The sequence below is a fragment of the Lupinus angustifolius genome, chromosome LG20 (assembly GCF_001865875.1).
Source record: "Lupinus angustifolius cultivar Tanjil chromosome LG20, LupAngTanjil_v1.0, whole genome shotgun sequence".
Taxonomy (NCBI): Eukaryota; Viridiplantae; Streptophyta; class Magnoliopsida; order Fabales; family Fabaceae; genus Lupinus; species Lupinus angustifolius.
This window is the reverse complement of record NC_032028.1, coordinates 973,321-986,818: the sequence shown is the minus strand read 5'-3', so window position 1 is coordinate 986,818 and position 13,498 is coordinate 973,321. Positions and strand designations below refer to the sequence as shown.

The 13,498-nt window shown below is 32.4% G+C and overlaps 2 protein-coding genes across 4 annotated transcripts; both read left to right on the top strand.

Annotated features, from left to right (window-relative positions):
* On the top strand, positions 2,276-6,505 carry LOC109336739 (synaptotagmin-3-like). 2 transcript variants are annotated; one of them, XM_019573527.1, is made up of 12 exons: positions 2,276-2,524; positions 2,685-2,783; positions 2,873-2,923; positions 3,001-3,124; positions 3,799-3,917; positions 4,018-4,119; positions 4,214-4,288; positions 4,722-4,798; positions 5,119-5,368; positions 5,444-5,803; positions 6,085-6,216; positions 6,315-6,505. In XM_019573527.1, exons 1-12 carry the CDS (start codon positions 2,411-2,413, stop codon positions 6,441-6,443), a joined length of 1,632 nt encoding a protein of 543 aa, XP_019429072.1. In that variant the 5' UTR covers positions 2,276-2,410; the 3' UTR covers positions 6,444-6,505. The 2 variants fall into 2 exon arrangements, with proteins under 2 accessions (XP_019429072.1, XP_019429073.1); XM_019573528.1 differs by having other exon boundaries at positions 2,282-2,524; positions 6,085-6,213.
* On the top strand, positions 7,136-11,761 carry LOC109336740 (dolichyl-diphosphooligosaccharide--protein glycosyltransferase subunit 1B-like). Of its 2 annotated transcripts, XM_019573529.1 has the most exons (9): positions 7,137-7,285; positions 7,702-7,746; positions 8,316-8,947; positions 9,546-9,693; positions 10,257-10,436; positions 10,567-10,635; positions 11,163-11,252; positions 11,344-11,493; positions 11,590-11,761. In XM_019573529.1, the coding sequence occupies exons 1-8, from the start codon at positions 7,163-7,165 to the stop codon at positions 11,467-11,469; spliced, it is 1,413 nt and encodes a 470-aa protein (XP_019429074.1). In that variant the 5' UTR covers positions 7,137-7,162; the 3' UTR covers positions 11,470-11,493; positions 11,590-11,761. The 2 variants fall into 2 exon arrangements, with proteins under 2 accessions (XP_019429076.1, XP_019429074.1); XM_019573531.1 differs by lacking the exon at positions 11,590-11,761 and having other exon boundaries at positions 7,136-7,285; positions 11,344-11,494.

The following is a 13,498-nucleotide window of genomic DNA, read 5'->3' as shown; positions in this document are numbered from 1 at the left end:
TTCACAATGTCAACAATCATGAGATGCTTGTACTAGTGAAGCCAACTCGACTACTCGAGGCCTTTGTGAAGGAGGAGGGTGTTGTGAAGGTTGTCCTACGTTGTACACTAAGTCATAAACAAGATTAGAGTATATTATAAAAATTGCATACTAACAATGACATGGATGATGTGATTTTACCAATAATATTGTGATCTAGTGATGTAAGGCTATGCTAGATCTTTATGATTATCAAAAGGTCAATAATTTGATTCCTGAGAATGACATTTATTATAAAGGACAACCACATACCCTGAGAAAGATTAATTCCTTAATGAAAAGGGTGATGAAATATCCTTAGTAGTACTAAAAAAATGGATGATGTAACTTTCTACTAGTTTTATGATGTAGGTACATATGTACATTCTCAAAAATAGGTTTGTTAAAACGAAATAGGCTTTGTGAAAAAGGCCTAGTTACAAGAAAAATAAAATAAAAGAAGAAGAAACAAAGATAGGCCCAAAAACATCATCTTGAAACACAAACCAGGGAAGAAGAGAAGAAAACCATGGTTGCTTGAGATGTAAGCAATCGGTTTTAACAATATTCTTCATTTAGATGGCATATTTGTATTTGTATACCAACAACATGTAACATAGTTCATAGGTAATGAATTTTTCAAAGATAATATAAACAAAATGGATATTTTGTACATATAAAAAACTTGTGTCAATAAAGATACAACTTATTCTAGCTTTACACCTAAAAAATATTTGGTTTCCACTTTTAACTATTGGCTAGGAGATTCGTTGATCAGTGACAACCTTGGCCTTCATACCTCCCAATACATGGCCTCCAGTAATTGGATTCTCTATACACCATAAGAAGCTTTAATTAGAAGTTTAAATCTCATCTGAAATAAACTAATCTGGATCCTCTTTAGTATTGAAGGATCTAATACTGGATGAGATAATAATATATGGAGCTTAAAAAAATTTAATGATTCAAATTTTAAGCTAAATTTAATTACACCAAATTAATCTATGTTTTACATTCCTATATTGGACTGTCCAATACAACATATGATCCTAACTAGAAATAAGCACTTATGAGATTTTGAGAAGAGTTGTATATAGAGATTAGAGTACTATGAAGGCCATGAATTTTGTTTAGGGGGGTTATTGCTTATCATTATCTCTTGCATCATTGATTCTATCAATATCAAAATATTTGTAAAATATTAATTTCAAAATATTTATTTTCACTTTATGTTTAAGAGTAGAATAAATGGCCTACTAATGTTTGCTAATGAAAGAGAGTTTGGATAATTTAAGTAGGAAGTTCTACCTGTGTTGATTTCTAAATTTTGTGTATGTAAAAAGATATATTATTGAGAATTTATGTATATGAATGATCATACCTCAACATGTTAATCTAACATCGATAAGAAGAGAGTATATCCTAGGGAAAATGAATAATGTATTTATTTCTTAATTGTGTCTTTAAAGGTGACATTTAAATTCATTTTTATTAATTGTAACAAAAGTGTGTAATTAATGAAAAAGAAGAACTCATATTCAAGTTTCAGTGTATGTAGAAAACTATTGCTCATAAAACTACCCACAATATTTTGGGAATGTTCTCACTTTGAAAAAATTGCCTTCTTTAAGATATAAGATCAATTTGTTTAAAAGTATTTAATTAAAAATAAAATGCATTTAATATTATGTTTTAATAATTCACATCAAACATTATACAAGTTGGATAGATGGTTAAGTTTTAAGGCATTGTGGATAATATGATCTCTCACACAATGCTTAAATTTGAGATTGATATTATATTAAATTAATTTGTATGAAAAAAATTATTGTTCATACTAGATATACTTATAGTTTAAAAAATGTCAAGAATAAACTTTGAATATTTTATAAAGTTATTTAATTGAAGAGTTTTGCACGAAAACAAAGAATTTAATTAAAAAGAATAAATTTCCTTAAATTCAATTTAGCTAATTAAGTTCCAAGACATGAATAATAAATTCAACTCTTCAAAATAGATTAGTTCTCCCCAAACAAAGTTGTAGTTATGGATGGGAAGGTAGAAGGAAATAAGGAAGATGCTAAAAAAGTGTTAAATTCAGATTTTCAAAACTTATTTATAGGAGTAGCTTTTTTATTGCTTAACCCAATTCCAAAAAGATCCTTAAAAAACTATAATTGCAGAGAACATAGTAACTCATCTACATAGGAAAACGCACACCATACAACAGGGTCTGGCATGGCATGTCTAATATTTGAAGTTTCAAGTGAACACAAATAAAACTAACTGAACTTACCTAAGGAGGTTTTTCTGTCTCTCTCTTTTGACACTTTCTGTTATTCTTCCTTTTATCACCATTTTGGGTTTGTTTTCTTTGTCTCTGCCAAAAACCATGGGTTTGATCAGCACTTTCTTGGGGATTATTGGTTTTGTTATTGGAATCCTTCTTGGCCTCTTGATTGGTTTCTTTGTGTTTATTTATTCTCAAGATACCAAACAAGTCAAGGTAAAAACTAAAAAGCTATTTTCTTGCATGCATTTGGATTCTTCAATCCAATCCAATCCAATGCAGATAAATGCATTTGAACTAAAGTTTGGATTTTGAGTTCTGGGTATGCTTCAAAATCTGATTTTGAAATCTGGGTATGCTTCAAATTCCAATGCAGGACCCTGTTGTTAGACCAATTGCTGAATTAGGCCCAAAAGCTTTGCAAGAACTTCTACCTGAGATTCCTCTGTGGGTGAAAACACCTGATTATGAACGAGTTAGTTTAGTGATAATACAATCTATGAAGATTCTTTTTTCCCTCTAACTTTTATGGCACTGTGTTATTGATATTGAATAGTTGTGCAGGTTGATTGGTTGAACAAGTTTTTGCTAGATATGTGGCCTTTCTTAGACAAGGTAAAATAGTAATCCATATTAGGTACATTCTTGTTCTTGTTTTATGATTCTTCATTAGTATTTCGTTTCACGTGTAGGCAATTTGTCGGATGATTAGAATCATAGTTAAACCAATATTTGCTGAATACATTGGGAAATATCAGATTAAAGGAATTGAATTTGATAAGTTGAGCCTTGGTACTCTCCCTCCTACTATTTGTGGTAAGTCTTTTCCTTGATCTTCTGATCCGTTGTGCAAACATGTAATCCTAGTTTCTACCCAGAAAATAGAATCTACAGATTTATTATGATGGTTTTCAGAGATAAAGATAGATTTGTAATACATGTCATAATGTGTCTAAGAATAAAGGGTGCAAAGTGTAATCGAAATTTTGACATGAAAGAGATGGTTGTGTTGAGAGTCCTGAAGTTCTCATATCTAATTTCGGCTTATAGTTTTGCACTTCGGGTGCTAAAATAAACATGAGTGCAGTGAAATTAGAGGGTAATTATACCAACGGATTATGGATAGGCATGGCAAAATCTGCTTTTGGCTCAAATTAGGCTCAACAAAATTCTTGAGATCTTCTAGAAAATCTCATGCCATAATAACTCTTCTTGCCAGAAAATTCAAAAGTCACCACCTTTCACATAAAATGAATGATTAAGGATATATCATGCATATGTCAAATATAAATCCTTGGAAGTTTGAACTGAAAATGCATTTTAGAGCACTCCAATAACTGCTGATGACAAAACCAGCATTTTACAGACTTATTTATCCATTGATACTCATCATATGTCACTTTACTTTATAAAGTGCACCCCAACACTTTATTTGAGCCTTTATCATTATAACTGGTTTCTTTTTCCCTGACTAATTTGTGATTCTGCAGGTATTAAAGTGTTACAAACAAATGAAAAGGAATTGGTCATGGAACATGTGATCAAATGGGCTGGCAATCCAAACATAGTGTTGGATTTGCATGTATCATCTTTGAAGATCTCATTTCAGGTTAGATAAGCCTTGAGGCACAGTCCTAAATGGTGAATGTTTATTTAGTTCCTTTAAGGTTGTTGTGTTCCTTTTGGGAATTCATATTGATTCTTCTCAGTTGTTAGACTTACAAGTATTTGTGACATCACGGATAACTTTAAGACCTTTAGTGCCTACATTTCCCTGTTTCGCAAAGATTGTGGTATCCTTGATGGAGAAGGTAAAGGAAATACTGTATTCATGCTTAGTTTCATTTGGATAATTAAGATTCTGGTATCCTTCTTATATGATAACTGCTTATGTTTGATTTCCAGCCTCATGTGGATTTCGGGATGAAAATATCCGGAGGTGACATCATGGCCATACCTGGTCTTTACAGATTTGTTCAGGTGCTGCCCCAGTAATCTTAATTTTCCCCCTACTGATAATGGTTTCTATTTTTTTAAACTTCCTACCAATTTGAACAAACGGCTCCCAACTTACACTCTATTTTGTCATTTGTGTTTGGATTAGATTTTTGTAGCAGTGGACTTTCTTGTGAATTAAAACTTCATATTTGTATTCTATTTTTATGTCATGAAATTGAGTTAATCACTAGAAATAGAGGGCAGTTCTATGAATTTTGGCAGCTTTAGATTGTGCATAATCTGTTAATTGTAGGCACATTGAAGTCTTCAATTCTATATTGATTATTTTGGTCCCTTGCCCAATTCTATAGTTTTTACGCAGTTACTCAGTATCATTTTATTTACGCACTTGTAATTGCCATGGCAGTTCATAATTTTATTGACTTGAAGGACTAACTACTTCAGTCGCTTACAGGAAACAATAAAAAAGCAAGTTGCGAGCCTCTATCTCTGGCCTCAAACCCTGGAAATTCCTATTCTGGATGAATCGACGTATGTTCGTTGAAATGCCAAGTTCTATGTGCTCACAAATTAATGACACTACCTGCTCCTTGTGAAAAATGTTGATGTAGTTGATTTGAGGCCTTAATCATTAGATTTTGCATTTGATAATCTTTTTCAGTGATCAACAATTGCAACATTTACACATAGTTGCAACCATATATCTTACAAGGATAATAGCCACTATTTAACACTTGTTCCGAATAAAACAGCATTTCTTGTCCAATATACTGTGAATCATCAAAATCTAAGCTGACAAGAACTTTCTGCTTTTGAAAATGGTTCCTGATATTTTCCTCACATTTCAACAGGGTGGCTATCAAGAAGCCTGTGGGAATATTACACGTAAATGTAGTTCGGGCACATAAGCTTTTGAAGATGGATTTCTTGGGAACTTCTGATCCTTATGTCAAACTAACCCTGACTGAAGACAAACTTGCAGCAAGGACAACCACTATCAAGAGGCGGAATTTGAATCCGGAGTGGAATGAGAAGTTCAAGCTTGTTGTGAAGGACCCTCAATCTCAAGTTCTCCAATTACAAGTCTATGACTGGGACAAGGTTTTCCTTATCTTCTAGTTACTTGTTCAACTTTCAAACATGTTTTTGTATGAAACTCAATTCTATTAGTCACAGGTTGGTGCACATGACAGGCTTGGAATGCAATTAATCCCTCTTAAGGTTCTTAAACCCTATGAGAATAAAGCATTTACACTTGAATTACTTAAGGACGCAAATACGAACGAAACTCCGAAGAAGAAGAATAGAGGGCAGATTGTGGTGGACTTAACTTTTGTTCCATTCAAAGAAGATAGTATAAAGTTTGGTGGATCTATGGAAGGATATAGAAGTAAGAAAAGTAGAATTGATGATGAGGTAGAAGAAGGAGCAGGTTTACTTTTACTTGTGATACAAGAAGCTGAGGAGGTTGAGGGGGATCATCACAATAACCCATATGCAGTGCTTACCTTTAGAGGTGAAAAGAAAAGAACAAAGGTAAACTTTTCTTACCATTCCCTCCTTTTTTGTGCTAAGAAGTTTTCGGCTATATGAATCGAATAGAATATAATGTTCTATAATAAATCATATCAATCGACAAAACTTTAATTTCCAAATCGTTTCTTAATTGTTTCACATGCGATTTTTATTGGTGTTCTTTTGTTTATGTGAATTGGACTAACCACAATTTCATCTCCTCTTCTTATTATAATCTCTACCGATCTTCTCCACATATGTCCAAACCACGTGAATTTAATATAGAATATATATTTGTGCAGATGATGAGGAAAACTCGTAACCCACGTTGGAGTGAAGAATTCCAATTCATGCTAGAAGAGCCACCTCTACATGAGAAAATACACATTGAGGTTTTGAGCAAGAGGAGGAGGTTTAGTTTTCTATCAAAAGTGGTAGAATTTCATCTTTTAAAGAAGTTGCATGCATTTATCATATAATTTTGATCATTGAATGATAAAGTATAAAGTGTTGTACTATGATATATATGCAGGAATCACTAGGGTACGTGGAGATAAATCTGAATGATGTGGTGCACAATGGTCGAATTAATGATAAATATCACCTTATAGATTCAAAGAATGGAGTTATACATGTTGAGATACGATGGACAACAATTTGAGAAAATGTCTAAACTCTAAACTATTTCGTTTCCATATTTTTTTGGATTCCGTATAAATTATGACAAGCATTTATCATATAATTTTCTTCAAGTTATTTCTTTTATTCATTATTAAGTACATTTTATTATACAGTAACAGCATATCTATATATAATGACAATAAAATAGTCATGTAACACATAATTCAAACCACGCATAGTTTCTATATATAGAGTATAGTATAACTATTTTAAGAATTATGATATATACTCATAGGAATATACATTTTATAATCAAACAGATTTTAAACTTATTTATCAAATTTCAATCAACACATATTTATTAAAATATTCTTATTTCCTATGGATAAACCTAGTTCCATTCGTTGAAATAGCCTAGATATTTTTACATGTCTTGGCGAAACAAATAATAGAAAAGGGTGAGTATAAAATATAAGTGTAATATTTATAGTCAATATTTATAGGATATATAAAAATTTATATATAGTCAATATTATTTACTCTTCATTAGAATTATTTTTTTGTTGTTGAAAAATCAAAATAAATGTAACCTTTTTCTCATAAAATAGTTGAAAACTTACCCTAATGATTTATCTATAAAGAGATTAGTGTCCATAAATTGAAAAATAAAATAAAATTGAAGGGTAAAAATTGAGACCCAAAAATAATGTAAAAGTGAGCAGTGTAGTGAGTCATTCCCTCCTTCCTTCTTCAACTGCAATGGGATCATCATTTTCACAACCCCTTTTCTTCTTCTTCTTCTTCTTCCTTCATCTTTTCCTTTTCGCCCATTCTTCCTCTTCTTCCTTCCAACACCTTCAGATCATCAATGCCGAACGCAGAGTAATTACCTTCCTTCTTCCATCTAATTTCACATTTCGAATTTCTACTTTTTTATCAATATTTTATTGTTCATAATGTTACTGGGACTTGTTCCCGTGAAGATCTGTTATAAAATGGCACGAATTGTTTTGGGATTGTAGCCACTGTCATAAAAATCTGATTTTGTGAGATGGGTAGCAATGTATATCTATATTTTCCTGTTTCAACTTTGTCTCTTACATCATTGGTGATGTTGGGGGTGAAATAATCTGGGATTAGTAATGTTTTAGTATTTTCATATCATTGGGTGATGTTGATATCTATGTCCTATTTTTATTTTTGTGAGGAAATATTCTATATATTAAACCATATTTTAGGCATAAGCTAAATATTTTGTTTTATAAACTGTATGACTAATGTGCCAATGATCCTTGCAGATTGATTTGCATTCTCACATTATTAAGGTGTACTTGACATTAAAGGTAACCTTTCCATACTATTGCCCTTTTGATTATAAGTCAATCTTGGGTATGCCATGGTTGTTTAGTCACTGGGTAATTTTGATGTCTATATTTATTTTGTAATCGTGCATACCTACTTATATTTGATTAAAGTTTGTGAAAGGTAAAAATCATGTTCCATGATAGTGCAGATGAACTTTAATTTAAATTTCGTGAAAAATGGTATGGCCTAAACTTATGTCTATGCAAAACAAACTGATGGCGGGGGCATCAGAAACTCAGTCCAACGTGCAAGGAATGGCTGTTCTCACCTTTTTGGGACAGAATGTGATTCTTGTCTGTATAGAATGAAGAGCTGGAACGGAATCAGCATTCCATGTCTTTCTTTTCCTTCTGAAAGAAAAAATACTCTTCCCAGTTCCTACAGAATATTTGCAATTTGTTTTAGATTCTTCGGTCATCAAATCAGTATTTTTTTAGGCCAACTTTTCACTAAATATATTTTTATTTTTGTATATATTAATTTTGAATGAGTTAAAGCATCTATCTTAATTTTGTAGAACTTGTATTTCATAAAGCTTTCCTTTCAGGTTGAAAACTCGGGGACATCTCCTGCTTCGGAAGTACATCTTGCCCTTTCACCTACTGAGGTTGAACATCTAGCAATAGTCAAAGCTGCTGCAACCTCTGGGAAGCGGAAGAAGAAAACTTACACTCCTCTTGGTGTTAAATCTGCTGAGCTACCGGATGGACCAAATGGAACTAAGTTTTTCTCAATAACTTTGTTAACTCCACTAGGTAAAGGTGAAACCATAAATCTAGAGGTGCTTTACCAATTGACACATTCTCTGGAACCTTTCCCAGTAGAAATAAGTCAATCAGAATCACAGTTGGTGTATTTCCGTGATAGTGCAATATTATTGTCTCCCTATCATGTCAAGGAACAGACAACTTTCATTAAGACACCAAGTACACGGGTGGAATCATTCACAGTGGTAGACCCCATTAAACATTCTGGAACAGAGCTGAAATATGGGCCATATGACGATCAGCTACCATATTCATATTCTCCGGTTCTTGTTCATTTTGAAAATAACAATCCATTCACTGTTGTTGAGGAGCTAGAACGTGAAATTGAAGTATCTCACTGGGGAAGCGTACAGGTCACAGAGAGATATAGGCTGGTTCATGGAGGTGCTCGACACAAAGGTGTTTTTTCAAGGTACATTCTCAATGCTCCAGATCTTCATTTTGTTCATTGTAGAATGATACATGTAATTGTATTAAAAGCAATAGGAAAATCATCTACTCGTCAAATTCTCACATATTCAAGTGACAAAAAATAGATGTATTCATGACCTATTTCTTAATATGTTCAATAGTAGTGTGGATGTTATTCTGATGCCATTGTAATTCATTAAAAATGTGCTCTTATCTTCTCTTAAAAAGTGTTCAGTTTTCACAATTCTGCATGATTTGATAATTCAATAACAATTGGAAAATTGCCCTTTTCGTAAATCTATTCATTGCATCATTTGGTGGCAAGACAGATGAATCATTCCTTTTAAAGTAATTAACAGCAGATTACACAGACTCCCACTGTGGTGTACTCATGCCTTAGAACTACCATAATATGGAAATGGCCTCACTTTTAACATATATTTCACTGGTGGATTGGCTGAATTGATGTTAATGATAACATTTACTTGTAATTGTAGTATTTTTGGTTTATGTGTAATCTTCAAATTCTTCTAGATTTTTTGAATATTTTTTCCTTTCATGTATTTTTTAATTATATATGGCAACTTTTCTGTTTACAGGGTTGAATATCAAGGTAGACAGGGTAGTTCTGGTGCATCTTCATTTAAATATCTTCTAGCAAGACTACCCGCTAAGGTTCACTCAGTATACTACCGGGATGGAATAGGGAATATTTCATCTTCACATTTACGTACAGGTTTTGTGAAGGTAAGATATATCTTTTGATCTTTGTATAACATATGTCTTTTCTTATACCTCCCTCTTGACATAGAGTAGTTATTCAAGTTCACTTATATTTTTTTCTTTATTGAATATCATGGGCACCATTTCTTCTCTTTTTTCACCTCTTTCTTCTGTTAACCATAACACTTGGGTTGAAGGAAGAACTATTATGCAAGTCAGCAGCGGTTTCAATGATTAACCACATGATTGTTTGTTGTTTATAAGTGACAGGTTGTGTTGTTCACCCCTTTTTGCATGTTAAACATAGTGTTCCTGTCAACGTTAAGAGAACCATCTTCATTATTTAGTCTACGGTGACATTACTGGTCGGCATTGACACCATAAAGCGTCGATTAAAATAGATGGAAATGATGATTTCTTATAGTTTGCACAGCATGTTCTTGTCTGTTTTGTGGAATATTAGACTATTAGAGATCACTAAGAACAATAGTCTCGAAAGAAATAGGATACATATATATTTCATAATCTATATTTTATAACATCTTGGTTTCTGACCTTGTACTTCTTTACATGCTTATTGCTTGCAGTCAGAACTTGAATTTGAACCTCGGTACCCTCTATTTGGAGGCTGGAAATCAACATTTGTCATCGGTTACGGGGTACCATTGCAGGACTTCCTTTTTGAGTCTCCAGATGGCAGAAGATACCTCAATTTTACTTTTGGTTGTCCTCTTGCTGAGGCAGTGGTTGACAAGTTGATTGTAAAAGTGGGTGTGAACTTGTGATTTTGCACTGTTAATTGTTATTATTAACTAAAGCACGTTCCCTTTTGCTTCATCTGCTTGTGTATGCAATAATCGTGGTTGGATTTACCCTTCTTGTATCATTGAATTTCAGGTTGTGCTTCCAGAGGGATCCAGAGATCCTACAGCTGTGGTTCCTTTTCAAGTAGAGCAACGTCTAGAGGTAATATTCTTAGGAATATGTTGCTTAGCAGCACTGGCTTTAGTTACAAGTGCACACTACTGCTGAAATAGAATACTATTATAAGCAAAGCAGTTGTTAACATCAACTTATTGAGACAAAAAAGAAATAAGGGGTGTCATTATGCTGAAAGAGATAGTTAAATTTGTAATCTTCGTTTAATCTCTACAAAAGAGGGTGAGCTTTGACGCAACAGTAAGGTTGTTTGCCTTGTGACCTGGAGGTTATGGGTTCAAATTCTGTAAGCAATCTCTTTGCTTACGAGGTTAAGGCTGCGTATACCCTCCCAGACTTCACTAGGTGGGAGCCTCATGCATTAGGCTGCCCTTGTTTGTTTAATACTTTAATCTCTACAAGTTTATGTTAACTTCAATCTCTACAAGTTTATGTTTTTTCCTCATCTGTCCAACATGTACTTCTGCTGAAGAATTAACACTTGTGGAACTTCTAGCATAATAAAACATTGGATTCCCTGCAGTTAAAACAGTTTTACATTTGAACCTTTTCAGATCAAGCATTCATATGTTGACATTGTCGGAAGGACTGTGGTGGTTCTAGAAAAGAGAAATGCAGTTCCTGAGCACAACACTCCTTTCCAGGTATCGCCGAACCCAATTCAAAGAAAAGTTTCTAAAACTGCTTTGAAATGTGGGTGTTTCATGTGTTTTCTGTTAATATTATTATTTGTAGGTATACTACAGTTTCAACCCTATATTCATGCTTGCTGAGCCATTGATGCTGGTTACTGCATTTTTCTTGTTTTTTGTGGGATCTGTGGCATACCTACACATTGATCTTTCCATACGCAAGTCTTGAACATCTAGCTAGCTTTTAAGATGGGTATGCATTAAATCCCCTTTAAACTCTTTCTTATGGTTAAAAATTCTCTCTTTGCCCTGCTTTAAATCATTAAGCACTTTTTGGCTTTCTTAACAGGCAATGGGTGAGAAGATCCAAAGCTGTTAAGGTTAGGAATATGACCCATAGGGTATGTGATTTTTTGTTAGTCAAGATTTATGTTTAACTTGGATGTTTTTAATCTCTCAAAACATAGCACTTCTTAATGTCCTTGTTATTATTTATTTTTCCCAAGCTTTTTAAATATTTTGCTTTTAGCTTTTGCAATTTGGGAGTTTCAGTTACAAACAGCAAATATAATTGCTATTGCTAGCATGAGTAATATAACTGTAACACGATGCAGCACCTTCTAAGATGAATTATTAATACACTTTGAAGGTTTCAACATTTTGTTAACTATTGATAATAGGAATGCACTAATAATAAAACAACAATAAAGTGAAGTTGGGTGAATAATAAGTTGATTCATTTCATTCCATCTCCTCAAATTGGGAGGGGAAATCGATGTATTGGAAGACATATTCATTCTATTTTATTATGTCTCAAATAATCCAAATTAATAAAAAAAACCCAATATTGTTTATTAGTGCCATTTGTAGCAATTAGTATCTTATTATATCACCTAAACTTACTTTTTTATATAAATTTAGTAACAACTATTTTATTTTAAATTTAGCCAAATTAAAGTTAGACTTTGTCTTAACCAAATACCATAGATCTGCAACAACGTTATAGTTCAATATGCAATTGTTCAACCTTAATTATGGAATCTTTTATTAGTCATTTTTTTGGTTTCTCACAAGTATCCTCGCACTGGAGGCAATCCTGTCCGAGCCGGGAATATCCACAGGTACGTGGCTAACTCTCCCAACAAACATTTTTTCTATCCACGAGACTAGAACATGGGTTTTTGCTTAAGGGGAATTAAGCCTATGATTAGTCATTTGGAATGTAGTGGCATTAAAATAACATTAAAGGGCTAAAAATAGCAAACCTAAGTCGTATAGAAAATATATGTAATTCTTGACCATTGCTAAACACTCTCTGCCAGTCACAAATAGTACATTTATAATGTAATAATAAGTTATATAAAACTACAAATATCTGTGATAAGACTTGTCTTTAACACTTGCATGACTTGTGGTTTGTTGTAGTGTGATGAATCTGGATTATGAGGAATAAAATTATTTTAAAGAGAAATATGTGAATTTTGTGGAAGTTATGGATTTGATTCAAACTACTTTTTGGATTTGGTTTTCATCTTTTTTTGCTTCTACATCTCTTACCTTTCCTAATTGAAAAATGGATTACATGTCCCAAAATGAGTGTGTCCTCATGTCCCTAGCCAATAAGCTTTCTCCAAGTAATACAAATATATTATTTTATGTTTTTTGAATTTTTCTTTTTAATGAAGTGTCACAGAAAATTGGGACAGAAATGGGGACAAGTGATTTCCGTCATTCTAATTAGTGTATTGATCCTATAGCTTGTATTCATTGAAGTTGTACATAATTTTCTTTGTGTTCTTCTTGCATTGGGTGGGCACCCCTTGTACTATTTTCTAATACGTCTTTTCCTTATCGAAAAAAAAGATTAAAGTCACCTTTAATTCTCCTTATTTTGAATCAAGCCAAAAAAACATTTTTTATTGTACCAAAAAAATCTAAATCAATTAAAAAAATATAGTTTATTTTGTCCGATCAAAAAATATAGTTAAAGTATAATGTTGTTTTATTACCAAGTCTTATTTTCTTATTGTTTCCAGTTATAAGAATTTTGTTTAGTGGTGTAAGAATTTGTTGGATCCATAAATATTATACAAAATAAAAAATTAATATTTAGTTCCTGAAAATAATATTTAGTTCCTGAAAATAATATTTGTTGCGAAAGATAATCACATATCTACAAAAAAAATTCCTTATCAAGGCAAATGCATTGTTAAAAAATATATAAAGATATATATATATATATATATATATATATATAT